Source organism: Acipenser ruthenus, chromosome 3, assembly GCF_902713425.1.
Source record: "Acipenser ruthenus chromosome 3, fAciRut3.2 maternal haplotype, whole genome shotgun sequence".
Taxonomy (NCBI): domain Eukaryota; kingdom Metazoa; phylum Chordata; class Actinopteri; order Acipenseriformes; family Acipenseridae; genus Acipenser; species Acipenser ruthenus.
This window is the reverse complement of record NC_081191.1, coordinates 79,732,298-79,760,211: the sequence shown is the minus strand read 5'-3', so window position 1 is coordinate 79,760,211 and position 27,914 is coordinate 79,732,298. Positions and strand designations below refer to the sequence as shown.

At 37.6% G+C, this 27,914-nt stretch overlaps 1 protein-coding gene across 1 annotated transcript in view; it reads right to left on the bottom strand.

Moving 5' to 3' along the window:
• Positions 1-26,945, bottom strand: part of LOC117435249 (transient receptor potential cation channel subfamily A member 1-like) — a 33,638-nt gene extending 6,693 nt beyond the window's left edge. Inside the window, exons 1-18 of the mRNA XM_059020926.1 lie at positions 26,802-26,945; positions 25,925-26,100; positions 25,469-25,576; positions 25,158-25,266; positions 24,449-24,594; positions 23,389-23,525; positions 21,328-21,376; positions 16,560-16,659; positions 16,034-16,134; positions 14,732-14,901; positions 13,721-13,885; positions 11,649-11,763; positions 11,129-11,295; positions 10,507-10,597; positions 2,035-2,094; positions 1,795-1,893; positions 1,108-1,178; positions 149-317 (exon numbers count right to left, since the gene is read on the bottom strand). Coding sequence (XP_058876909.1) covers positions 149-317; positions 1,108-1,178; positions 1,795-1,893; positions 2,035-2,094; positions 10,507-10,597; positions 11,129-11,295; positions 11,649-11,763; positions 13,721-13,885; positions 14,732-14,901; positions 16,034-16,134; positions 16,560-16,659; positions 21,328-21,376; positions 23,389-23,525; positions 24,449-24,594; positions 25,158-25,266; positions 25,469-25,576; positions 25,925-26,100; positions 26,802-26,919 — 2,151 coding nt within the window. The 5' untranslated portion in view covers positions 26,920-26,945. The remainder of the gene's footprint in view (positions 1-148; positions 318-1,107; positions 1,179-1,794; positions 1,894-2,034; positions 2,095-10,506; positions 10,598-11,128; positions 11,296-11,648; positions 11,764-13,720; positions 13,886-14,731; positions 14,902-16,033; positions 16,135-16,559; positions 16,660-21,327; positions 21,377-23,388; positions 23,526-24,448; positions 24,595-25,157; positions 25,267-25,468; positions 25,577-25,924; positions 26,101-26,801) is intronic.
• Positions 26,946-27,914: the final 969 nt, after the last annotated feature.

The window sequence follows — 27,914 nt, the reverse complement described above, 5'->3', positions numbered from 1 at the left end:
CAAACAGTGGGGGGGTGCATGGTATTGCAGCCTCCCTGCAACTGCAATACTGCACTGTGCTGTGGTGGATCTGAATAATCTTGACATTTTAGCATTCCCAAGAACATAAAACTGTTCTCAGAAGATATATGGTCCATCGCATACATACCTTATCCAGGGCCTCAGTAATGGTCACCTCTCTCACTTCTGTTCCATTGTCTGCTGTTTTATTCACAGATGTTTCTGGTCTCAGATTCACAATGAGGATTGTTAGAGGCACCAGACCAAGACTGTAGATAGCCAGGTTGAGAACATGGGCTTTTAGTCCATAGGCAAGCCTACACAATATAAATATTGCATTTCAATTTATAATACAAGGAAGTCTTTTTTTGTCAGAAAAAGGGATATGTTGTCTATGGTGTAGTATTAACACTGTAGTGTTCTGTATGCAGTAACTTTGCAGTAGTACTGCAGTAAGAGAACGCAATTAACGGCAATAATCAAATTTGAGTAATTTAAGGGAGCAGTCTTTACGCACTGAAATTAACTGATCAATAAATTGTATTGTGTGCGGTGGCAAACTAGGGGGAGGAGGAGAGAAATATAGTTCAGGAGGGGCTAAAGGACTACATCCCCCAGAATGCCACTGGAGACAGGATGAGGGTCACCTGACCCTGAATTTAATGGGTGTCACCTGCTTGTAATGAGCAGCCAAGTATTTACCAAGAAAAAAAAGTTTGTGAAGGCAAGAGGCTGTTGGTAACAGAACAAGGTACTGTGTAAACCTTTTGTGTGGGCAATAACGTGTAAAATGTGTTTTGTGATTGGAAAATGGCTTAGCCGTCCAATGTAATGAGAAACATGAGAAAAAGTGTAGTTAGTACTCTGAGCTTTTGTTTTGTTTTTGACTTTTCTTTCTGTAAATAATATAAATGACACAAAAGTGCTTAAAACTTCAATTTCTGTGTCTGGGTCTATTTAAAAAGGGCAAACGAACCTTGAAAAGAAGTGAAATCCTTCACAGTGCGTAACATGTTGAGAACCTGCACTTTTTGAGTTTTTATAGATAAAAACATATCGTATGTAGTGTATTCTATATTCCCAGTATACAGTATCTTTACGACTTACCATTTCATTTCTAAATATTTCTTGCAGACAGGGTGGGTCAAAAGCTCAACGCGGTTAAACTGTACCATGGCCTGAAAGAACACAGATTATATCATTTATGCATATTTACAGTAGGTTGTTAATATACTATTGGTTGTTTTAATACATCATCTTCAGGATATATATATATAGTAATGAATGATGTGCAGTCTTTTTTTAATTGTCAAGTGTAAAAAAAAAAAGATGCAAGTTATATTTATTTTTTCACTGATTTATTTTCTAGAAATGTTAGCTAAATGTTGACTGGCCAAGTTTAAAAAAAGATTTATAAACTGACTTTAAATGTTGAATTTACAATACGTGTTTTCAACATTTATAAATGACATCAGAAAGTACCATTTTCAAAACATCTAAGAATGTGTTTGTTAACATTTGTGTATTTAGCTAAATCAGGACTTTTGTGGTTAAATCTAAGAATTTTTTTTTACATTAAAACCCTTTAAAACAAACACTTGTTAAAATATGAAGTTGAGGGGGGGGGGGGCACAACAAAATGTATGCTAAGTAAGGGGGGCGGCATATAAAAAGTTTGCGCACCACTGTTCTTTTCTGTGAGAATGTTCATAAACTCTTCAAAAAACTGTTTTAACGGTCTTTCAAACTTTTGTGAAAAGAGCCCAACATTTCCATATTACTGTGACTACTTACATTCAGTGAAATAAGAGGCTTACACTTAAACAGTGTATCTTCTTTTGACAACTTTTTATTCTTCATTGGACACTGAAGATATTGGAAATTGTATTCAATCTGCAGAAATAAATGTATCTTTAATTGGAAATCAAAACAGAAATATATAATAATAATAATAATAATAATAATAATAATAATAATAATAATAATAATAGGATTAAACATTGCTTAGAAATACACATTTGATTTGACACTCACACAGTAGTCTTGACTACTGACATCATCTTCTGATTCTTTCATAGATCTGTCCAAAAGCAACTGTAAGAAATATAAAAATACAGACGTGCTCAAATTTGTTGGTACCCTTACAGCTCATTGAAATAATGCTTCATTCCTCCTGAAAAGTGATTAAATTAAAAGCTATTTTATCATGTATACTTGCATGCCTTTGGTATGTGTGGCAATGTGCCCCGCCCCTGTGTGCAATTGTGTGTTATGTGTTGTATGTTGCGTGTGTAAATGTTGGTGTATAGTCATTGGTACACGGGATATAAACGGGTCTGTGTTTCACGTGTATTTAAAAAGTGTAGATTTGTATTTAGGCACGAGGAGAGCACAAATCACTTCACGTGCTGGTTAAATGTAATATGTGAGCACGGGGTTGCACAGAATTAATTCACGTGCTGGGATTCAAGTGAATAATTAATTAGTAATTGAATCCCAGCACAATAGTATATATAGACGCACATTTCTTACACTCAGGGTTGGGTGTTCGGAAGAGGAGAACGGGTGAGAGAGAGAGGAGTAAAAGTAAAGTAAAATCGTAAAGATAAGTGTTCGTACTCACCGTGTTTGTTTGTCTCCGTGCACCGTTTGTTAAGTGTTTAGTCCGTTTTGTATGTCTATTTATTTTGGCGTGTAGTGCCGTGTCCAGTGTTTTTGTGCTGTGTTTCAAACCTTTTATTTTCTGTGCTGTTTTATTAAATGCTGAGCGAAACCATTCGCTCAGCTCCACCAAACTCCAAGTCTCTGTCTGTTTGTGTTCCTGTTTTCTGGTCTGACGCCACCCACTCTGGCCGTCTTTGTGACACGTGGTGTCCTGCGTGGGATCGACAGCGCCTCCAGGACTCAGGCCAGAGCAGGAACCGCAGTTTTGGATTTAAAAAAAAATATATAAAAAAAAAAATTAAAAAAAAATGGCAGAAGACGCCATCAAAGTGCGGGACTGGATGCTGGAAAATGCTGGGCTGGAGGCCCAGTCTATACCAGTAGTCGTCCAGTTCCTGCAGTTTATGGATAGGGAACGATGGGAGGCTTATGCAAGGGAGCAGACCGTAAGCACCTGGGAGGAAGGTGTGGGTTTGGTCCTCAGCTACCTGGAGGCAATTATAAGTGGAACAGCAGCCCAGGTAGCAGTCCCACCAGCAGAGGAAGAATGCCTGCTGTCCCCGTCTCCACCAGCAGAGGAAGAATGCCTGCTGGTTTTGCCTCCACAGCCCAAGCGGGAGGAGCCTGAGCGTCCCAGCCCAAGCGGGAGGAGCCTGAACGTCCTACGCCTGAGTGGGAGGAGCCCGAACGTCCTACGCCTGAGTGGGAGGAGCCCGAATGTCCTACGCCTGAGTGGGAGGAGCCCGAACGTCCTACGCCTGAGTGGGGGGAGCCCGAACGTCCACAGCCCAAAAGGGAGGAGTCGGTGCGTCCACAGCCCAACAGGGAGGAGTCGGTGCGTCCACAGCCCAACAGGGAGGAGTCGGTGCGTCCACAGCCCAACATGGAGGAGTCGGGGCGTCCACAGCCCAAAAGGGAGGAGTCGGTGCGTCCACAGCCCGAAGAGAGGGAAGTCGGGGCTTCCACAGCCCTAGGACCCAAGCTGGCAGCAGAGGGTGAATACCTGCTGGTCCCACCTCCACCAGCAGAGGGTGAATGCCTGCTGGTTCCACCTCCACCGCAGTGGGAGGACTGCTTGCCCCTCCCACCTCCACCAGCAGAGGGTGAATACCTGCTGGTTCCACCTCCACCGCAGTGGGAGGACTGCTGGCCCCTCCCACCTCCACCAGCAGAGGGTGAATACCTGCTGGTTCCACCACCGCCAGGAGCAGAGGAGCTGGAGCCGCCTCTGCCTCCACCACCGCCAGGAGCAGAGGAGCTGGAGCTGCCTCTGCCTCCACCACCGCCAGGAGCAGAGGAGCTGGAGCTGCCTCTGCCTCCGCCACCGCCCGGAGCAGAGGAGCAGGAGCTGCCTCTGCTGCCCGTACCTCCGCAGGGAGTACGGTGGCCGGAGCCCCAGAAAGGGGAGCTGCCGGCCACGAAGAAGGGGGAGGAGGTCTGGAGACCACCAACCCCAGCAGCAGTTTCGCTGCCGGAGATCGTGGGGGAGGTCAGGAGACCTGCTCCCACTGCAGCAGTTTCGCTGCCGGAGATCGTGGGGGAGGTCCGGAGACCTGCTCCCACTGCAGCTTCTTCGCTGCCGGCAGTACTGTGGTCGGAGCCCCACCAAAGGGAGCTACCGGCTACAAAGAAGGGGGACGAGGTCTGGAGACCACTTTCCCCAGCAGCAGTTTCGCTGCAGGAGTTCTTGTGGCCGTAGCCCCACAGGAGGGAGCTGCCGGCTACGAAGAAGGGGGAGGTCGGGGGACCACCTGCCCCCGCAGCTTTTTCGCTGCAGGACGGGACCAACAGGCTGTCAGCCGTGCCACTACCGGCAGGGGTGCTGACAGCATGGCCAGCCATGGGCCCACTGAAGCCTCCCTTCCCAGCCCGAGACTTTGTCCTGGACTGCTGGATTTTTAAGGGGGGAGGTGGCCGTTGAGGCCATGTGTGCTGCGCACAAGGGGGGGTATATGTGGCAATGTGCCCCGCCCCTGTGTGCAATTGTGTGTTATGTGTTGTATGTTGCGTGTGTAAATGTTGGTGTATAGTCATTGGTACACGGGATATAAACGGGTCTGTGTTTCACGTGTATTTAAAAAGTGTAGATTTGTATTTAGGCACGAGGAGAGCACAAATCACTTCACGTGCTGGTTAAATGTAATATGTGAGCACGGGGTTGCACAGAATTAATTCACGTGCTGGGATTCAAGTGAATAATTAATTAGTAATTGAATCCCAGCACAATAGTATATATAGACGCACATTTCTTGCACTCAGGGTTGGGTGTTCGGAAGAGGAGAACGGGTGAGAGAGAGAGGAGTAAAAGTAAAGTAAAATCGTAAAGATAAGTGTTCGTACTCACCGTGTTTGTTTGTCTCCGTGCACCGTTTGTTAAGTGTTTAGTCCGTTTTGTATGTCTATTTATTTTGGCGTGTAGTGCCGTGTCCAGTGTTTTTGTGCTGTGTTTCAAACCTTTTATTTTCTGTGCTGTTTTATTAAATGCTGAGCGAAACCATTCGCTCAGCTCCACCAAACTCCAAGTCTCTGTCTGTTTGTGTTCCTGTTTTCTGGTCTGACGCCACCCACTCTGGCCGTCTTTGTGACAGTATGTCATAGAATAAAGCAAAGAAGCTGTGAAAAGAGATGAATTATTGCTTATTCTACAAAGATATTCTAAAATGGCCTGGACACATTTGTTGGTACCCCTTAGAAAAGATAATAAAGAATTGGATTATAGTGATATTTCAAACTAATTGGTTTCTTTAATTAGTATCACACATGTCTCCAATCTTGTAATCAGTCATTCAGCCTATTTAAATGGAGAAAAGTAGTCACTGTGCTGTTTGGTATCATTGTGTGCACCACACTGAACATGGACCAGAGAAAGCGAAGGAGAGAGTTGTCTGAGGAGATCAGAAAGAAAATAATAGACAAGAATGGTAAAGGTAAAGGCTACAAGACCATCTCCAAGCAGCTTGATGTTCCTGTGACAACAGTTGCAAATATTATTAAGAAGTTTAAGGTCCATGGAACTGTAGCCAACCTCCCTGGGCGCGGCCACAAGAGGAAAATCAACCCCAGACTGAACAGAAGGATAGTGCGAATGGTAGAAAAAGAACCAAGGATAACTGCCAAAGAGATACAAGCTGAACTCCAAGGTGAAGGTACGTCAGTTTCTGATCGCACCATCCGTCGCTTTTTGAGCGAAAGTGGGCTCCATGGAAGAAGACACGAGGACATAAAGAAAAACATAAAAAAGCCAGACTGGAATTTGCTAAAATGCATATTGACAAGCCACAATCCTTCTGGGAGAATGTCATTTGGACAGATGAGTCAAAACTGGAGCTTTTTGGCAAGTCACTCTATATCAGCTCTATGTTCACAGACGAAAAAATGAAGCTTTCAAAGAAAAGAACACCATACCTACAGTGAAACATGGAGGAGGCTCGGTTATGTTTTGGGGCTGCTTTGCTGCGCCTGACACAGGGTGCCTTGAATCTGTGCAGGGCACAATAAAATCTCAAGACTATCAAGGCATTCTGGAGCGAAACGTACTGCCCAGTGTCAGAAAGCTCTGTCTCAGTCGCAGGTCATGGGTCCTCCAACAGGATAATGACCCAAAACACACAGCTAAAAGCACCCAAGAATGGGTAAGAACAAAACATTGGACTATTCTGAAGTGGCCTTCTATGAGTCCTGATCTGAATCCTATCGAACATCTATGGAAAGAGCTGAAACGTGCAGTCTGGAGAAGGCACCCATCAAACCTGAGACAGCTGGAGCAGTTTGCTCAGGAAGAGTGGGCCAAACTACCTGTTAACAGGTGCAGAAGTCTCATTGAGAGCTACAGAAAACGTTTGATTGCAGTGATTGCCTCTAAAGGTTGTGCAACAAAATATTAGGTTAGCGGTCCCATCATTTTTGTCCATGCCATTTTCATTTGTTTTATTATTTACAACATTATGTTGAATAAAAAATCAAAAGCAAAGTCTGATTTCTATTAAATATGGAATAAACAATGGTGGATGCCAATTACTTTTGTCAGTTTCAAGTTATTTCAGAGAAAATTGTGCATTCTTCGTTTTTTGTGGAGGGGTACCAACAAATTTGAGCACGTCTGTATACTGTATCAGTACAAGTGAGATCCCAATTTGATTACATACTGGCAAACCATCCTAAAGCACAACCTAATAAACATTTGTTTAAAGCCCATTTTGATTAATTAAATTACGTTTTCAGATCATTAGAAGTTTAGAACTGTTCTCGTATTTCAAAGCACTGCATTATCTAATATAATGTTTTTAAGCACTTTAAAAAAATCCCTTTAAACACTTTTTAAAGTGTTTGGAAAAGGTCAACAGTATGAAATGACCCAATTACACTAATAATACAATATGACACTGAAGCTGTTACCTCATTATTTTTTTAAATTCGATTCTATAAAGCTTTTCTGTCAGGAAAAATATATATTTTTAGCAATCTGTTGTGCATTAGAATAATGCAACAAAAAATATAGATCTAAAGCCTTTAATTGTAGGCAAAATACATAAGGGTGCACTGATTCATTGATTTGTACAGTGAACTACTGTTGTTGTCTTGACATTACAAGTTTTGATATAGTGGCCCTGGTGCACAGCGTCATGTAGCTCATCAGCACACAATACGATTTTCTTATTTTCAATTAAATGCAAGACTGCCAACAGAGTTTTAACTGCTTTCAGTTGCAAATGTACAGTTTAAACAGTGCACTTTGTTGAAATATACACTAAAGTCACTAGATGGACAAAGTACGTTAATGATATTAAAAACAATACAGTATCTAAAATTAGTCTTTTACTGTTGCTTTGGTATTTTATTAGGTCGCATTTTCTTGACACTATAATAATTAGGGGTCTACTTAAATCATGGGAAATTTACATATTTTTGCGGGTAGGTTATGGAATAAAATTAGGATTTCGCAGACCTGTTTAAACATTAAATAAACCTAAGTAGACAATATTTCAGAGCATTATAAAAGCCTAAAAATAGTGGTACTTGCTTCCTTATTAAAACAATGCTGTCATTTGTTAAAGGCAAGCATGCAACATCCCCCAGCAGTTGCTGCTGACATTTTCTGTCTGGTGTGGACTTGCCCATACATCGAGACTGCATGTTCTGCATCCACTGAAGTGTAAAACCTAGGACACACATGAGCAGCGCGGCACCGCTAGCGGGGAGCGGCAAAATGCTGCACATATCGCTCACCTTTTATTTCAATTAGAGTGAACACACATTGATGAAAAAATGCGGAAAAGTGCTGCAGTGGCAGAATTTTAGAACAGCAAAATATCGCTCGTCGAGCAATATTTTGCTGCTCAAACATTTTCCCGCAGCGGCAAATCTGGGTCTAGCCAATCAGGTCCATGGTGTGGGATACATCATGTCTTGATGAACTCAAATATCCATCAACATGGGGGGGCTACTGACAGCAGAAGTTTCTTAGCATCCCGAGCTATTTGATTATAAAAATAAGAATTTCAAACACGTTGGTTATGGGTCTATTGAATGATCCAAAACAAATACTAACTGCTTACACCCTGCATTAATCCAGTTACTTGACATCCTGTATCATTTGTCAGATATACACGTCAAGTAATTAACCAGTTGCCAGCCGACTGATTAGTGTGTATACAATTGCAAAGAATGTGATCCCTTTTTTCTTTAATATATACATGTCCCGACGCATAGGAAGAAAGTCCTGATTTTTACACATATAAAAAAAATATGTATTCTGCACAGTAGAGTTAGTGAAAACCACACGCTGTGCTCTTCGTGTGGCTGACACATCTGCTGATCACTATCTTACTGGTATACAAAGGTAAGAATGCTTCATCGTGTCTATGTTTACTGTCCCCCAGGGACGAGTAATTTCCAAATGTTGGCAAGTATGTTAATAATAGCAGCTCCTATACAATGTATAACTACAGATACAGTACCACAGTCCAGTTAAGTGCGGTGCTGGATATATAATAGCTGTTTCTTTGTAGAAAAAGGCTTTCACATTGTATCCCAAAATAAATATCACATTTTACATACATATCCTTAGGTAAATAAAAGGCAAATATTTCTGAGTGGTGTTCTGATATTGGAACTTATAACGTTAGATCCTGGTAAAATTTTTTGGAGATGGACATGGTCGTTCACTCTGGGTTCAAGCATTAAAAGTTCAAGAATGATATACATTTTTGGGGTTGTTGTACAGTGCTGCGAGGTGGTGGGCTGTCTTTCTTTTTTTTATCGCAGCTTCACAACCGTTGATGTGTGTCCACCAAGCAAAGCATTATTGCCGCGTGCCATCATGTGTGTCCTAGGCTTAAGGCAAAGCTTTGCCAGGTTATACAGATGTGGCAATCGAATAGAAACAGTTCCAAAACCCAAGGACATCTGGCATACTTTAATGGAGGCAATATATGCAGCATGTTCGTTGTCACGTTATTTGTCCCATCCAATCATTTATTTTATTAGTACCGAGTCAAAGCAAAGAAAGCGTGCCTATTCGGGTCTAAAATTCTAACTGCGTTTAAAAAGTAAGCAGCAGGTTGTTTGAAGAACAGTGGCTGTGCTAGATCTTACTTGTAGTACTGATTTAACTTGGCTACAACCGAAAGGAATACTTTTTCTCTGCGCTGACTTTCCAGTTTGTTTTCTGATTTATTTTATGTTCTGTTCAGCAGCTTCTGTAGTAGCCATTCGTTTAATGTATGATTTTGAAGCTAAATAGCGATCGATCATATTTTCTCCAAAGACACATTACAAGATGTGCAAAACAATTACCTCCATCTGCATGTACAGGTTCTTTGGGAAATATCTTGACACGATCATCAGCCGAAATATACTTTGCTTGTTTTGCTTTGTCGTCCATTTCTGGTATTTTACCTCCAATGCTGAAAACTAGATTTTAGCAACCTCAATCAAAACAATGCAGCACTGACTTTGTCCCACCCCCTACTGTACAGTACACATCACAGAAAAGCCAGTACAGACGTACTGCTGATTAAAACATAGGTTGTCATTTGAACAGAAAACAAGACCGTTAACCGCTTTGGTGTATTTTTTGTAAATGTTATTTGTCTAAGGACAATGCACACAGGACGGCGAAGGAATAAAAAAAAGCCTATCTACAAAAGGAAGATACATAGTTTACGTCACTTACGTTGTGCAGTAGTTCATTTAAACAAGGTTTCTTTTTTTTTCTTTTTCTCTGGCCCCTAAAAGAGGTGAATTTGCGGTGATCCCTCAATTTCGCCAATAATATCTGCCAACCTCTCTATTTAAAGCCGAAGTCATGCCCTTATTCCATGTCTTGTGTTTTTTGTTTCCCCGATCCTCCCTTTCTCCCCTACTATGCTGCTCCTCTGCAACAGTCTCCCTCTGGGGGCTTGTAAAGCTCACTTCCCAACCTTAGGCCCAGCCGCTCTGGGCATATCCTCCACCAGGAAGGTTCTCTGCGAGCCAGAGGGGACACCTGGACAAATCTATCCTCTCTCTTCTATTTTCCCATTCTCTACTCACTAGGTTCCACTTGGGGGGGGGGGGGGGGTTGGGGGGGAGTAACAGTTGCTTCCCAGCCTTGGAGGCCAAGGGGACACCCTGTACTCCTTTCTGTCCTATTCTCAATTCCTGAGGTTCTTCCTCCACGTAACCCTTGCTCCTGTCCTGTGAAATGGCATATGAATTAATTTAAAACAACCTTGCTTTGGGGAACACAGCAAGACTGAAATATAAAAGCTGTAAATCACCAGGCAATATCGATCATCTTGACCATTATCACTTTTTTTTGTAATTTCAACTGTACTCCAATACAATTATAATTAGGCTTACCTTAAAACTTTCTGGAAGGAATTCAATCATCTCCAGTTCCGGTGCTTTTTTCGTAGATCCCAATTTAAACGTTGTAATTGCTTCATGGCACCTGAAGTACAAAGACTTATGTAAACACTTATCTAGGCCAGTTTCTAAACTGCTATATGATTCCTTTATGCAACCAACAGTTATTATAAATCAGCTTTTTAATATAGATAGGTATAGATAGATATAGATATAGATACAAACCCATTTTAACCCACTTCGTTACATTTCAGTCCGGTGATTAGTAGTTTCTGAAATATATCTCCCATATTTTCAGACCAATGTGGTACATGAAAGGTAGTGGCAACAGTACTCTATCGAATCAAAAAAGCTAAAATACAGTAGATTTCTGTTTTGTTAGAATAATTAATGATTACATTACATAACGATTACTTCACAAAACTTAAGAAAATATTGTTACATTTCAGATTTGAAAGGATAGCTCTAAAAATATTCTTGTTCAATGTATTCTCTGTACAGATTTTTATTATTTTAAAAGCTAAATCTGCAATTTAGTCCAACCTACATTTCTAACATCTATTACAGTACTTCTTCAGATATGCTTGATGTTTTTAGTGCAATTTTTTTAAATTACCTTTCACTATCAATGACGACAAATGCTACTTCCTTTCTCCCTTGATGTATTGCTTCATGAAAGAAAGAAGCCTCGCTTTTGTTGAGAGAAATCTCTGCTCCTTTACTTAACAGAAGGCTTACAGAACTGGCATGTCCTTCCCTTGCAGCTAGATGAAGGGCTGTGTTCTTTATCAAGAAAAAAAAAAGATAAATTTCCAGAAGTCAATATAACTACATTTTAATTCAAGGTAATTGAGTAATTGATATTGGGTATTAATGGGAGAAAGGGCCTTTTTGTGACATTCAGCACTGTGAAAAGCTCTGTCTTATTGATACTGTAGAAGGCAAAAAAAAACTATGGACTGTCCCATGTGAGAGTTAGTTATGTTTTAATACAATTATTATGTACCAGATTTTTTTTTTTTTACCTGAAATAAGGAAAATGTTTTAAGTCGCAAAATGTGAATTTAATCTCAGGGATTCTACCCAAGAGATTTTATATATGCTGATTATTTTAACAGCTAGGAATTGACACATACCCCTTCTTCATCAGCCTTATCTATAAGCTTTATGTTAGTTTCCAAAAGTATTTTCATCGTTTGAGTATAGCCTTCCACTGCAGCATAATGTAAGCATGTCCAGCCTTTATAATCACTAAACAAAAACAAAAAGAACACAACAGAGATCTGTGATTATTTACTGGTGAATTTATGTATTCTACAAATAAAATCAACACTTATATCTTTGGATGTAAAAAACATATATGTAAAGTCTTATTAGAGATGGTGTTAAGCTGTGAATCTGGTTCTGACAGCTACTTTCTGTCTACTGTATACTGAATATAGTCGATATCTGCCACAACTACACCAACAGAAAGGGATGTGTGGTTGATGCATATGAAAAAAGACCTGATACAGAGGGCATTGCCAGGCATTATGGATGGTTCATATTGCCTGGTAATGCCCTATGTGCAGGGTCTTATTGCTTGTATACTTCAATGTTACAGCACAATTAATTGTTATTTATTTTAAATGTATTTGTCATTTTTATGTATCCTTCCACATAAGCACTCTAAAACGAATGTTCTACAAAATATACATTTCATTATATTTTTCTCCAGTGACTTGATGGTGCAGTTTGGATCATCGGGGCACTGTGGCGTTGTGTCCCGCCCCTATGTATTCATTTATTATTATTTGTATTTGTTTGCAGCGCGGATAAAAGCGCAGCGTCTTTTGTTATTGTTTATTATAGTTATATTTAAAAACCCCTTGAGGATGCATGACTGATCAGCTACTGATTATTTAACTAGCTGACAGTCATGCATCCTTACCAAACGCGTGCAGACTGTGGCCGAGGGGTAATAAGATAATTAACAACTAGTTAACCCCTCGGCCAGAGTATAAGAACCTGCAGCTGTCCGTTTTGCGGGGGTGGAGTGTACAGAGGAGAGTACGGGGAACGGAGAGAGCGAGCGAAAAAATAACGACATTTAAAAATGACTGCTAAACAGTATTTGTTTATTCGTTTGGCCCTTGTGCCTTTTTGTTTTGTGTTTTGTTGATTGTTTAAATCTTTTGTTTTGTTTATTTGATTTATTAAACACGCTGAGTGCTGCTGCATTCAGCTTCACCCGCCCATCCATTGTTTTGGTTTCAGTTACTTCCTGGTCCGTGACGTCACCACACCTCACCACTGCGAGCCAGCCTGTCACAGGCACTCATACATTTAATGATTATATTTTGATATGCTGTAAATAAACATTACCCTTTTAAATAACTCCTACGATTTTTTTTCAATCGCTCAATCGGTGCCTTCCATTTTTGACAGGTGGGTATCAGTGAGATATGTTGTTTTTAGAGGTATGTATTGTACAACCAGGTCAACAATTTGCTTTTTTAACAAAACATTGCAGAACACTTTCACTATTTTATTGGAATTGTTACTATATTTTAATATAATCATTTGTAACTATTTAAACTCAAAGTTAGTTCAGCCTGTCCAATAAATCCAAGATGGATGAGCTGATTTTGGCACATTAAAAGGCATTTTTAATGGTTTATTTATGTTTCTGATATTACGTTAAACTGATTAATTAAAACTAATTTACAATTTGTTTCTGTTTAAATGTAAAAATACATGACCACCCTGTTACAGCGTAGTTAGACATCTCCAATGTGCTCGTATTATTTTCCGGGGGAAGTTTTGACTTGCCCATTCCTCAATTAAAAAAAGGTTGAAATGTACTTTAAGTTACATTTTGTTGCAAAGAAAACTGGTAGAGTGATATTGCTTGATTTGTTTTTGTGATGCGGTTACAAACATTCTAAAGGCATATTCTAAGGAGAATATCCCTCTAGCTCAGCATATCAGAGTGCAGGAAATCTTTCCATACAAGTATAAATTATATATTCTTCTGAATGTTTTGTTTGTTCTGCAGTTACACTATATAGTTAATTTAACACAGACATTTATTCTAGGGTTCTAAACTTGTAAAGCTTGTCTTGTCTAATGCTACCCCCCCCCCCCCCCCCGGGCATACTCATTTCAATTTGTTCATATTTTACTAATTTGTTTACTTACAACACTGCACATATAATAATAATCTTACCGAAGGAATAAAGCACCCTTCCTTAGCAACAATTCAACAACCTTGATGTGTCCATTCTGAGCTGCTAGATGGAGTGGGGTCATTCCTTTCTTGTCTCCTTCATTAAGTAGTCTGCTGTCTGTCATGGATTCCAGCAATTGGTGGCAGGTGTTGAAACGCCCAAACCTTTATCAGAAAAACAAAAAAAAAAGACAATTAGGTATCAATTGAGTATTTTGAATTAGTCAATTATAAATGCCTTTATTTTAGAACAGCTGTGACTAATAGATGTAGTCTCAAATCTGTTACGAACGACCACAGTAATTACATCTGAACTTGACACTGTGCATAGGTCAGACACATGGAAAATATACTTGGTTTTAAGGACCATCACAAAAGTTGCTAGACACAGCTTGGTAGCTCAGAGGTTAGGACAAGAACATTTATGTTGGACATTTTGATATCATGTATATTCCAGGTGACCCAGAAGCCGAAGCACAGACTCCAAACCTATTAATTGTATTAATACTTGTACTGTGATTCTTGAAATGTATTTTTGTTTACGACTGTAAGTCGCCCTGGATAAGGGCGTCTGCTAAGAAATAAATAATAATAATAATAATAATAATAATAATAATAATAATAATAATAATAATAATAATAATGAACCGTACAGTGAACTAGCCTCCCTCTAATCACCATACTTCACCTACATACTTTTGAAATTCAATATTTTTGTGTGTGTTATGTTGTGTGTGTGTGAATAAATGGTGGGGGAGGGGATTCTATAGGGCCATTATTTCAAAGGTATTGTATGTCGTTTACAGTGTTGGAGAGGGATAAAAAGTTTCTCTGCAGGATATCTTTCAGTACTGGATTCATGTACAGTAAGCTGTGTTCAGTTAAAAATAATGACAGCAGAGTGGTTCTACAAAACAGACATAACAAACAATAAAGTACATTAATAATAATAATAATAATAATAATAATAATAATAATAATAATAATAGACAAAAAAAGTACAATACTTGCCCAGCTGCGAAATGCAGTGAAGATTTCTTATCCTTTGATTTTAAATGGAGTGATACCTTCAATCCCAGCATGTTAGTTACTGATTCTTGGATTCCTAGTCTGCATGCATAATGAAGAGGAATGCACCCATCGTTGTCTTCATCATTAAGAAGCTCCCTCATGTCCTTGCACTGAATCAAAGCAAAGTCGAGGGTGAAGATACAAATTCTTTAGTGAAACATTTCAGTTAAACTCTACACTGCTGCACATATGGTCATGTTTCCATATTACTCCAAGTCTCTTCTCATTTGACAAACAATGTAGTAATGCAGTAACTGCATACAATTCTCAAAATTGTAAAGAGTGTTGAATAAATCAACCTTGCTACTTGAAACCCTATTCATGTGATTTAGAAAATGTTTATTAATTAATTTGAAAGCACTTTTTTTAACTAAGAAAATGTTAATAACAAATATTTAAAACACTTAGGGCACTTAATATACTGTACATGTTTGTCTTTTAATAAAAACAAACAATAAATAATATAGCTATGCAAAACTATGATGTGGAATGTGCCTTCATTAACTTAAGGGCTGCCCTGAAACAAATTGATTTATATGAAAAAAATACATACATATCGTAATTTATTTCAGACTGTTTATGTTTGTCAGAAATTGTATGAAGCTGGTAAGGATGTCATTCTCTCTACTGTGTGACCTTGGGAGATGTCCTAAAAGTCGTTATTTATACCTAAACTTTAGTGATACTGTGGAAAGTTAAACAAGCCAACAATCCTAAAAAAGGCAATCTTTAGAATTAACAACCCTTGGACACAAAATGACAAATTATACAAAAATGGTATAAAAATACACACAAACAACCAATAAAAAATAAAACGGTAACCTACTATACCTGTCATTGACAGGTTAGTCTGTTAATGACCTTCTGTAAAGATGACTTATACAAATAATATCTACATAGTTGAAATCTAAACACTTCAGCCTTGTGAATGATATATTGGATTAGCACATTTCTAATGATGTATACTGTACACAAAGTTACACAATTTCATCCATTTCCCCCGATCTCTGTGCATTTCATCATCTATTGTACGACCTAACTTACATCCCAGCATGCTATGTCAACAAATAATTTGTAAGTATTCCTCCAAATGCCAGGGGTGTAGTGGGGGTGTCAATAAGGTGTTTTTTTTTTTTTTGTGGTTGTGCTCCAGCGCTTATTTATTACCCAAAGTCAATATTTTATTTTATTATTTGTATTTTATTAAGACAGACACTTGGGAAAAAAAATGGGAAACTTTACTTGTAAAATGTCCTCAGATATATTCTTCAGTCCTTTGGGCTGTTGGACAGCCAAGTGTAGGAAGTTGCAGCCACAAGAGTCTTTTAACTTCACATTTGCTCCTGAAATAAATTAAACATATATATTTTGTATAATACAGTATAACATCTCAGCACATTACAGGTATTTTTAATAAATAATTGGTGAATTCTTAATTAATGTATTTAATTAGAGTTATTTCAATTAAAACATGATTTCTAATAAACTAATAAAGCAGGTGGTATTTATATATTTTACAAATGTTTGTTTCACATTTTGAATTTAGGAACTTAGCTTAGATTTTGCAAATACAGTGTTGTTTCACAGTTCGATAACTCATTCTTTGGCCATGTTGACATGCCTGGGTACATTTACAGCATTAGGACCCTTGACAGATTTCCTGTCTTAATTGTAATTATGTGGACTGAGGAATAAGGAAGGAACACACTTTATTCAGACCTTCACTTTTTCTTGTGTTCATGGAAAATGTAATTTCTTAAAATCCTACCTTTCTGTATTAAAAGCTCAACTGTAAGCCAGGCTCCACAAGTTGTAGCCAGTAGAAGAGGGGAGTGGGACTCACAGTCAAGGCTGTCAATATTGGCACCCTACAAGCACAATACAAAGGGGCAGTTTCAATCTAAATCCTGTACACCTCCTTAGCCAAGACAGGATAAATGTTGTAGTAAAATAAAAATTCACAATGCCGCGCAGTTGCTTGGTAATAAAAATAAATAAATGTAAGGCGTCGCACAATGTGGATTTTGCAGCTTCTGTAATGTGGCGCATTATATCACTTGTTATTCATCTTTTTGACGGTATTGAGATGCACAACAACAACAAAAACTCAGATTATCTGATTATCTGCCATCTAAATTTCAGGAATTAATTGATTTGGTGCTGAGAAACCGCAAACTGTAAAGCCACACAATTTTCGCAGCTTCTCAGAGCGCACATCCGCCTTAGTTTTAGATCTGATCTAGCCCAAGGCTGTAAATTCCTTGTTAATTGAGTCCTGGGAAAACCACTCTATTAGATATAGCTTAAGAGTGGCAGATTTGAATACTGCTGCTGTTATTTTTGCGGAAAGAAATACCGTATAGAGACTAATATGCGCCAGAGTTATAATGATTCACAATTTTTGGTGACTCGAGTCATTGGAACAAAAAGTCTCCACTCGACTCGATCCATAGTCTTTATGATAAAAATAAATGACACAATCAGTTTAATTTTCAATAACCGCAGCCCTTCTTCCGATGTGTACAAGCCCTCTTTATGAGTGAGAGGAACACATGACAACATGGAGACAGAGAAAAGAGTGTCAGCAGCATGGAAGGTAAATCAAGAGTACCTGAATTCGTTGACTTCGCTTTTAAAAACTATGGACTAGACAGGGAGAGAAATAAGAAGTCTGCATCCTGCCAGCACTGACAAATTCCAAACTAGATAAACAAGGTGTCTAAAACTGAAATCGTTTTTGGTCTTTTTTTATTATTTCTTACCAAGTATCAATAAGAAATGACTTATTTGGTGGGTCAATAAATAGATTTTTAATTTAAGTAAGCTGAAAACTTAAATGTGGTAGAAAAATAGGGGTTTAAGTGTTTGTTGTCTGTTTTAATGTATATTGATCTTGATGATTTTATTTAGACAAACAACTGGGATTTTATTGTGCTAAGTATAGGTGGTTAAGGTGGGATGTGTTCTGTGTGAAATATTTTTGCTATTTTTTAAATGTATTAGAGACCCTTTTTTAATCTGAAAATAATGAAAATGACTTATTTTGTAACGTGCATTATTATGCTAAACTCTTGCCTTTCAAGATACATTCTGTAATATTAAGCAAATTAAGCTGAGTTTATTGATTTTGAACTGGAGCATATATCTACGAGTGAGTATGCTAATCTCCTGTAAAACAAATCTGAGTAAATCAAACTGTGTCGAACTGTCAGAACTAACGACTCGATTGACTCGAGCCAGACAGGTGACTTGACTGTACTCAACTCGAGTAAACTCTATGACTCGACTTAACTCGAGTCTTGCCCACCTGTGGCTAAACTCGAGTCCCAATTTTTGTGAATAGAAAGCTGCTTTGGCAGAGGGTCAAGCTTTAGTTCCATATTTTAAAAGTTCACTCATTTTCTACAATATCATTGCATGCTACTCATCTTCAGTATATATTCTACAACCCATCAGTCACTGCATACATAATTGTACCATGTTTAGTTTCCTATCTATGTATCTACTTTATAATGCACAATATATATATTTTTTTCAAGGTTTATGGCAGGGCAAGTTCGCAAACCACATAGAATTCACACAAACAGCTTTAAACAAATGTAATTAAAAATGGTAGCAGATGGGGATCATTTATTGAAATATTAATTTCTGAGCTAATTACACACAGCCAAAACAGTAAGCATACTATAAATAATATCCATGTGTACTTTGTTCATAGATGATATTGATTGCTACGGCATAGCAACAAAATGTAAGCAATACTGAGTAAATATTAGTTCATGTGGAAGAATAATAATATAAAACCTCAGTTTGTATGTGCTTTGTCTGTATATACAGTCACCTCCAAAATTATTGGCACCCTTGATAAAGATGAGCAAAAAAGACTGTATAAAATAAATAATACCAGTACTGAGCTATATTGTAATTTTCCAACATGTGGAATATATTTGACTTTATTAATGATTCAATGGAATCAACCAAATTTACACATTTTTCAAATTATAAATTTATTTCCAAAAAAATGAAGCGTCACAATTATTGGCACCCTTGTTTTCAGTACTTTGTGCACCCTCCCCTTGCAAGGATAACGGCACTGAATCTTTTTCTATAATGTTTAATGAGATTGGAGAACACATTGGGAGGGATCTTAGACCATTCCTCCATAAAGAATCTTTCCAAATCATTGATATCCTTTGGTCTGTGCTTATGGACTGCCCTCTTCAATTGAAACCACAGGTTTTCAATGGGGTTCAAGTCCGGAGACTGAGACGGCCATTGCAAAATGTTGGTTTTGTGGTCAATTAAGCATTTCTTTGTGGATTTTGATGTGTGCTTGGGGTCATTGTCTTGCTGGAAGATCCACTTGCGGCCAAGTTTCAGCCTTCTGGCAGAGGCAACCAGGTTGTTGACTAAAATGTCCTGGTACTGGGTAGAGTTCATGATGCCGTTGACCTTAACAAGGGCCCCAGGACCAGTGGAAGCACAACAGCCCCATAACATCAAAGATCCACCACCATATTTTACAGTAGGTATGAGGTTCTTTTCTGCACACGCATCCTTCTTTCGACACCAAACCCACCGCTGATGTGCGTGGCCAAAGAGCTCTATTTTCATCTCATCTGACCATAGCACCCGGTTCCAATCGAAGTGCCAATGCCGTTTAGCAAACTCCAGGCGCTTGCGTTTGTTGGTTCCTCTCAATAAAGGCTTTTTTCTGGCAACCCTTCCAAATAGCCTATTGGCATGGAGGTGGCGTCTAATTGTAGATTTGGAGACTTGGTGACCCCAAGATGCAACCAAGTTCTGTAATTCTCCAACTGTGGCCCTTGGATTTCCCTTTGCCTCCCGAATCATCTGCCTCACTGTGTGTGGGGGCAAGATACACTTGCGTCCTCTAACAGGCAAGTTTACCACTGTTCGAGTGGTTTTGAACTTCTTAATTATTGCCCTAATAGTGGTAAGTGGTATATTTAGTTTTTTAGCTATTGTTTTGTACCCATTGCCTGATTTATGAAGGTCAACAACCATTTGTCTCTTTTCATTTGTGAGTTCTTTGCCTTTCCCCATGGTGATGGATGACAAATATGTGTGTTACCTCATTTTTATACCCCAGTGAAACAGGAAGCCATGGAAGGCCACAATACAGTTCCTTAAGACTGAGATGAACTTAAAGAAGTAGAATGTTAGTGCAGATTTAATTTAGTTTGATTTTATTTATAAGACTCTTAGGGGTGCCAATAATTCTGACACCTATCTTTTTGAGAAAAAAATGTTATTACTTGTTAATAAAAAACGTTTTCTCTGAGCAATTGTATTAGAATTAAAGAATATGGTTTTCCCATATATTTGAGCATAAAATATACTGTAGCTCATTACCTGTGTTTTTAGTCTTTTTTGCTCATCTTTATCAAGGGTGTCAATAATTTTGGAGGTGACTGTATATATTATTAAATATATAATATGCACACACAAAAGATAGTCACATGCTTCCATACTGGATTTACTAACATTTGCAGCCTCATCAGTCAAACTGTCTTTATATTAACACTAGCACCAAGTGCACTCTTTATTTCCTGCAATACAAAAGGAAACTTGATCCTTACTTCTTCTATAAAGACACTTTGGCTGATCAGCTCCTAAACTCAGAGCTTATATACTATATTATGAAAAGCACCACATGTCAGCATGTTGGCTGTCTTCTACCTTGCGAAATGTATGTTAATAAGGCTAGTTTCTGTTTAATGAGCCTCCATATTGGTGATTAGTATTAATTCACAACTCAGCACCAGGTACAAAACATGACAGGTGTTTACATCACTGTAGCAGGGTGGTAGAAAGCCCTGTACATGTATTTGTTATTTATTATTAGAACGGGGTCTCCCCCTCCGCCCCTGTGTTATTTTATGTTTGTTTTATGATTTATTTATGTATTTATATATGATGGCGAAGCGCGGTGTGTTTTGTTTTTATTTAAAATGTGTTCTGGCAGAGGCGAGGTTGGGTACTCGTCCACTGCCAGGAATAATTAAAAACCTCTGTGGCCGAGGGGTAATGAGATAATTGATAGTTAACCCCTCGGCCATAGTAAATAAAAGTCTGCAGCTCTCTGCACTCAGGGTGGGTGTTCAGAGGAGGAGCGAGCGAGGAGCGAGGGAGAAATTTAATTTGCCCAGCCTGACCTGTATTGGCTGTTTATTTTGTGTTCGTGATTTGTTTTTGTTTACATCTTTTGTTTTGCTCTGTGAGCAGTGTTTTGTGTTTAAATATTTATTTTATTTTTGTATTATTTAAAATAAACGGCACACGCTGCGCCTTTTGCCTGCAGTACTGGTGTCAGTTTGTTTCTGTTCTGGACTCTGGCCTGACGTCACCACAACGTCCATCACACATAAGTTGCATACAAAAAAGAAGGTTATGTTTACACCCCAAAGACTTGTATGAACAACATTTTTGTTCAATTAAATGATAAATCCCTTTCAACCACTGCCATTTTAAAACACATGTTAAATACGGTTAAAACTAGGTATAATATTTACCTTCATCAACAGGTATTCCACCAGTTCAACGTGATCAAACATTGTGGCCCTATTAAAAGAAATAAGTATTCAGATCTGTCATACTGTATTTATAGGTTTCATCAGTGGCGGGGTTTCATTGGAAAATTAAAAAGTCTCGCTCTATTTTGGTAGCACTTTTCAAGTAATTTGGGTTTTCATGTAGTTTTTTATTCAGGAGACCATTTTTTCCTCCAAATGCAAATGATCTATTTATCATTAAAATACGGAGGATGTATTTAAATGTTTCTGTCTGCATTCCAATTTGGCCTTGCGCGAAGACTGATATTGTGCTGCTTACTTAAACTGGGTTTACAAGAAGTTTTTAGGTTGTGCTGAAGAACCACAAATGCAGGCTGCTTGATTTGTCCACCAAAAAATATAATAAAGAAAGGGAAGCAAAACAAAAACCCATACCATAGTGTTACACAAAAAAAATACATACAGATAAATAAAGAATTGCTTGGTACAGCCTTTAGTTATAGTAGAAAGTTCTGCGAGGTTACGTCACAAACGGGATCTTCACTGCCGAAGTCCCGTAAACATAAGGTACGGCTTTTGGACATTTAAAAAAAAAAAAACATTTTTGGTCAATTTTCTTCTTAGCGTGAGAAGGCGATTTACCCACCCTTTTAAGTCGTACAATGTTTTGGCCACACACTTTCTATAACGTGAGGAATGTGTGCGATATGTGCGTGCTACGTCACATTCTCGCGAGAGAGAATTTGGAGTTTCTAAAATGCATGGAAACCCAGCCACTGAACTAGCTAAAATTGAAATAGCCATACTGCTCAGACACAAATATTTTCAACTTTATATGTCCAATAATTAACACATTTATATATAGGATACTATCGGGATTGGGTTTAAGTGTCAGTGTACTTGCATCTTAATAATCTATCAAATGCACTTAGCAAGTGTTACTATTTAACCAGCTCCAAGTACAATTAATGATACAGCTATTGGAGATATATTGTTAAAGTTAAGGGTTAATTGAGAACTTACAAGTGCTTGACATAATTTCAAAACACATAACTAATTACATGAGGAGCATGATTAAGAGAGTTTGTTATAACAGGGAGTAGTTTGAATTGATAGAGAAAAGCTGCCATGTTTGCAATTATTGGTGGGGAGTTTCAGTATATATTTTAACAAATGCATTTGCATTTGTGAAGTCTCGGTTGCATTTGTATTTAAATTAAACTGAGGGGCACGCATTTGTAAGATTTACAAGTGTTTGCATTTGCATTTAAATGCACTTGAGTGCAACTCTAGATACAATATACTGAAGTTTATGTACATAAACCAGTTTGACCAAGTTTGATAAAACATCAGGTTGCCATAAGCCATGGTTTGAAGAATTTGAAAATCCTATTTTTTTTTATAAAACATGCCATCAATATTCATAATTTACTGTATAACCTTTTTAGAAACACTTTACATTAAATATCTCTAACTACACTATAATTAGGGTGGTTACAATGCAACAACATGTTTGAATACACAACTGAAAATACTGGCAGTTGATCATGTTGATCATGTTTACTATGTATCTAAAGATGTAATTACTACACCTGTAATTACAGGCAAGTTTTTGAAGAGTATTTTAGAGGAACAGAAATGTATCAATCTGGAATTAGTTTAATTTCACATATTAAAATAACATATTAAAATCAATATGCATTTTTTTCAATATTTATATTTGTTTTAATGCAAGTCATGTTGTGCTTTTGTTGTGGCATTCATTCATATTATTAAAAAAAACAATGAGGCGTAGAACAAAACTAGGCAAATTAAACGTATAGCCAAGTCAATGTATCCTTTTTGGGAAAATAAACTGAAGTATGTGATGCATTTTAAAGGAATCACTTTATATGAAGTGTATATATTTAAAAAAAAAATGCTTTATGAATGCAATTACCTTTTCATGAGTATTTTTGTGTTATTAGAATGACTCCATTTTTTAATGATTAATTTCAAATTTAACAAAACATTATGAAAACACATGTATAAAATAGCAGGTGAAATGTAATAAAGTCTAACTTATGCAACGGTGTCTGATGAGCTCCGTCGACAATATTGACCACATCCTGTCCTCCGTTGTATGTTGACAGCATTAGTTTGACAGCTTCAGTGGCTCCTTGCATACAAGCAAAATGAAGAGCAGTGGATTTATCACTCTGGAAAGGAAATGTTAAATTCTGGTTTGCTAGTGTTTTTCTTTGTAAATACAATACATCTTTTTTTATAGTTAGAGGAAACTTATGGAAAAAACAGACTTAAACTAGGTATCATAGACTGCTGATGATCTTTCAGCCAATCCGAGCACATGTTTTCCACGAATTCCAACACAGAGAAACCCAATTCATGACATTAACCGTAGCATACTGAGATTTTACCGTGCTTAAATTCTCAATATCGGTACGGTTGACGTCACCTGCTTTTCAAAAGTCAGCTGCAAAGTCAACATTGTCCCTCTTTTCAATGAAAATCACAATGGACTGGGTTGGTCATGAATAGAAAACAAATATAGCTGTTTATTATTTGTATATTTACAAGATACAAATATATATATATATTATATAATACAGTATATAATACATTTATAAAACTATGAGCAGCTATGTGGGTTATATCGACATATTTTGTATCGACATATAAACAAAATTAGCTTGAGTCATGAATTTGGATTCTGTTGGTCTATAATGGCCATGTGAGGTTATTACATATGCCAATTCATGGAACATGGAATTAAAAAAAGATACTGCTATAGAGTTCAATTCCCTAGCTCATATCATTTCCTATTAGTATGCCAAGTTTAATGAAGATACATCTTCATTTATTATATGTTTTGCGTTGTCAATAAGAAGAGCAAGAATGTTTTTTTCCACTTTTTAACTGCCAGAATTTTATTTTTTGAATGGCACTGAAACAGAGAGCTATGGCAATACCCTAGATGTCCTATAAAGTTCAGTCCTGTATGGGTAGTTACAACAGTTTTCCTCCAACCTTTATTCTAACTTAGTGGCATTACTACTGTGACAGCCAATATCAGATCCAATAAATATATTTACAAATACATTGGATAAGTTAAATGTCTTACCTGTTGCAAATCAATTTTTGCACCATTTGATATGCAAAGTTGAATCACTTCAGTGTTCCCACCCTGGACAGCCAAGTGAAGGGGGGTACTACCAGATTTGTCCACGTAGTTAATATGGCGCTCAATTTGATGGCCCATCTCTTCTCCTTTACAAATATAGAATCAAAAATATGTTACATTTTAAAGAACATTCTACAATAGACCCCACCTATCCCCACACAGAAGTAATAGAAAAGTAAACAAAGACATAATGGGAAACAAAAAACTGGTGTGTTCTATTTCCCCCGACAAACTTGAAAAAGCTCTCAACAGCACCTAACAAAATCAACAGCACCTAACAAAATCCTGTGGTGCACAGAAAACTGAGAACATCCAGAACCCTTTGAATTTAGGACTATAGCATAAGAGCAACGAGATTAACTGAAGCACAACCTTTTAACCCAATGCAGATAGGCTGACATCTCACAAGATTACAATTTACAACACCAACAAGATCAAATTGAGTCCCACATGATATTGCTGAAAGAGACCAGGCTTTTTTTGTGGTGTACACTGTAACAACCTTTATTTTTAACAAAATACTTATGACAAAACCTCTGGCATGGGCACTAAAAATGCAAAAAAGCAGCTCTAAGTAAAGAAACTTGTCAATTTAATCCCATCCTAAATTTGAATTAAAATAAATATATAATTGTATGTATAAACCAACCTTTTTTTAGAATTATTTCCATAGATTTTTTTGAACATGAAAAAGCAGCTGCATGGATGGCAAAATGTCCCAGCTTGTTTTGTCTGCACAGATGTGCGCCATGTGTGAGCTAAAAAGTCAAAACAAAACAAATAACTTTTGCTGTATTAATTCTACGCTAATGACATAAATAAAATAATCTGAACAGTGCAAATACTGTAACCTAGCCAAACACCGAAAAAAAGACCCAAGCTACACACTGGGCCAACAGATATATAACTTTTAAATAACAAATAGCTGAGTAGGAAACTTTGGCTAGCGAGTTTACTTGCCAGGAGATTTAACGCCTCATGATTGTCGATAGAACAGGCCAACATAACTGGGGTGTTTCCAAGATCTCCTTCCAGGTTCATGTTTACACTGTTGTGAGACAGTAATACCTAGGAACATATGAACAGAAGTAACTACATAAATACCATACTAACACAAGGGTTGATATTTGAAAATACATTATCAATTTAAAATAAAAATAAAAATATATATATATTGTAATGGATTTATGGTAAAAGAAACATTGATGAAAATGAAAGTCCTTACCAGTTACTAAAAAAATTGAACCAGCATTTTCCTGGTACCTAATCACATCAAGTGCTGTTGGTCACTGATTTGAATGGTGTCCAGAAGTTTTGTAAATAATACCAAAGATTCTGCATCTATAGTCATTTGTTGTTGTTTTTTGTTTTGTTTTGTTTTGTTTTTTTTGAGGGGGGGGGGGGCAGTCAACTTACCTCAACAATATTGTTGTGTCTTAAGTTTACAGCCATGTGCAAAGCAGAGAATTGGTTGGCATTTAGGATGTTTGGGTCCGCTCCCAATTCAAGCAGAGTTCTACAGCTTTCCTTCTGTTTGTATCTGACAGCCAAATGCAGGGGTGTATTCCCTTGGTTATCTGTTACATTTAAACCTGGGTCAAGAATAATTAAATTAAAATTACAAACATTGAAAAAATAAATGTAAACTTTACTCAAGCATTAAATGTCAGCAGTATATGCTGATGCATAACTATTAGTTTAATTCTACTGAGGTAAATCAAAGTATATTAGTTAAAACATGAAATCACCTAACTGGTATTGCCCCAGACACTGTTGAGAATAAATGGATTTTTAGAAAACCCAGGCTAAGCTTTGTGTATGGGCCTGACTATTTTGGACTGTTTATCTGAACCGTGACATAAAAATTAAATACAATTAATAACTACATGGGGAAATATATAATTTGACATATCCACGTAATGTGTGTCTGTTTGATTACTACTCATTTTCTACAGTTCTCATGGGCTGGAGAGGACATTTGTCAGGGAAAGCTATTGGGAAAGTGCCCTACAGGGCAAGGTGGAGACTTCCCAGGCTGGCCCTTGCCTACAGGGCTCAGGAGCTTGCTTACATTCATTGCTTAGGTTCAACAGGTGTGGTTGCTGATTGATCTTTAGTCCTATCGAGTAGTAAGTGGGTTTCAGGAGTGTTGCAAATTGTGCATTTTTAATAAGTAATAAAAACAGGCATACAACTCATCAAAAATGTAAATATTACAAAAAAATAAATAACTATGGCCCTCAATGTCTTTATAAAAGGCTAAAAGCTAAGAGGGATTCAATTGCTATCTCACCGTCAGAGCCAGTTGTGTTTACGATTTCTTTTATCAACTGAATACGTCCACCTCCAGCAGCATCGTGCAAAGGGCTTGAATTGGATGAATCTACACTCCTCAAGCAGTTAGGGTTCATCTTTATCAGAGGTTGTAGCTTGTCTATATTACTATGAGACACCACCTGGTACGCCAAAGAGACATTAGAGATTTAGAAATAGCAAAAGCACATAGTACTGTATATAATACACAATATTATTATCTTTTTAAAATGTTATCCAATGACATACAGTAAATTATTGGTTTTCTAACTGATACAAAATGTCCGTTACCTAAATAGACTACCATTAAACCATTAATCCCATAAAACATCAGACAACTTTCAGGCAACTTTTTTTAACTGTCAATTTTTAAAGAATTTTGCTTTAGGGAATGACTTTAAAATATTAAGTAGCATAAAATTACATTTTCTTTTACATTTGTCTTATGGTTTTATGGTATCTGCAATCATGCTGAGTGGTTCTGCTGCCTTTCATTTCATTTAAAACAATTGACAATCTAAATAGACAGAAAGAAGTGGGGCTGGCAGACTTCACATTGTTATTTGATTTGAAAAGACTGCAGGAGGTTCCAGCACTTCGGTTCTCCAGACAAGCTCAAAGCAAGTTCAAAGCCAGGTGAAGGCAGATTTAGAGAGAATTTGTAATATACACTACCGGTCAAAAGTTTTAGAACACCCCCATTTTTCCAGTTTTTATTGAAATTTAAGCAGTTCAAGTCCAGTGAATAACCTGAAATGGTACAAAGGTAAGCGGTAAACTGCCAGAGGTTTAAAAAAAAAGTTTAGGTTAACAAAAACTGAAAAATAATGTACATTTCAGAGTTATACAAAAAGGCCTTTTTCAGGGAACAAGTAATGGGTTAACAACTTACAGCTGTTCTGCAGCAATGGAAGTAAATTAAGCCTTGAAAGTTGATGCTAACAATTCCTACAGGTGTCCCAACTTTTGTTGATTACTTACAAACCCTCTGTCTGTATAAAAGCAGTGTTGGAACAGACTGTGTTACTACACCCTCTTAATCATTATTTGGACAGTATTGTACTGCAGGACGTAGTATATTGCTCTCATAATG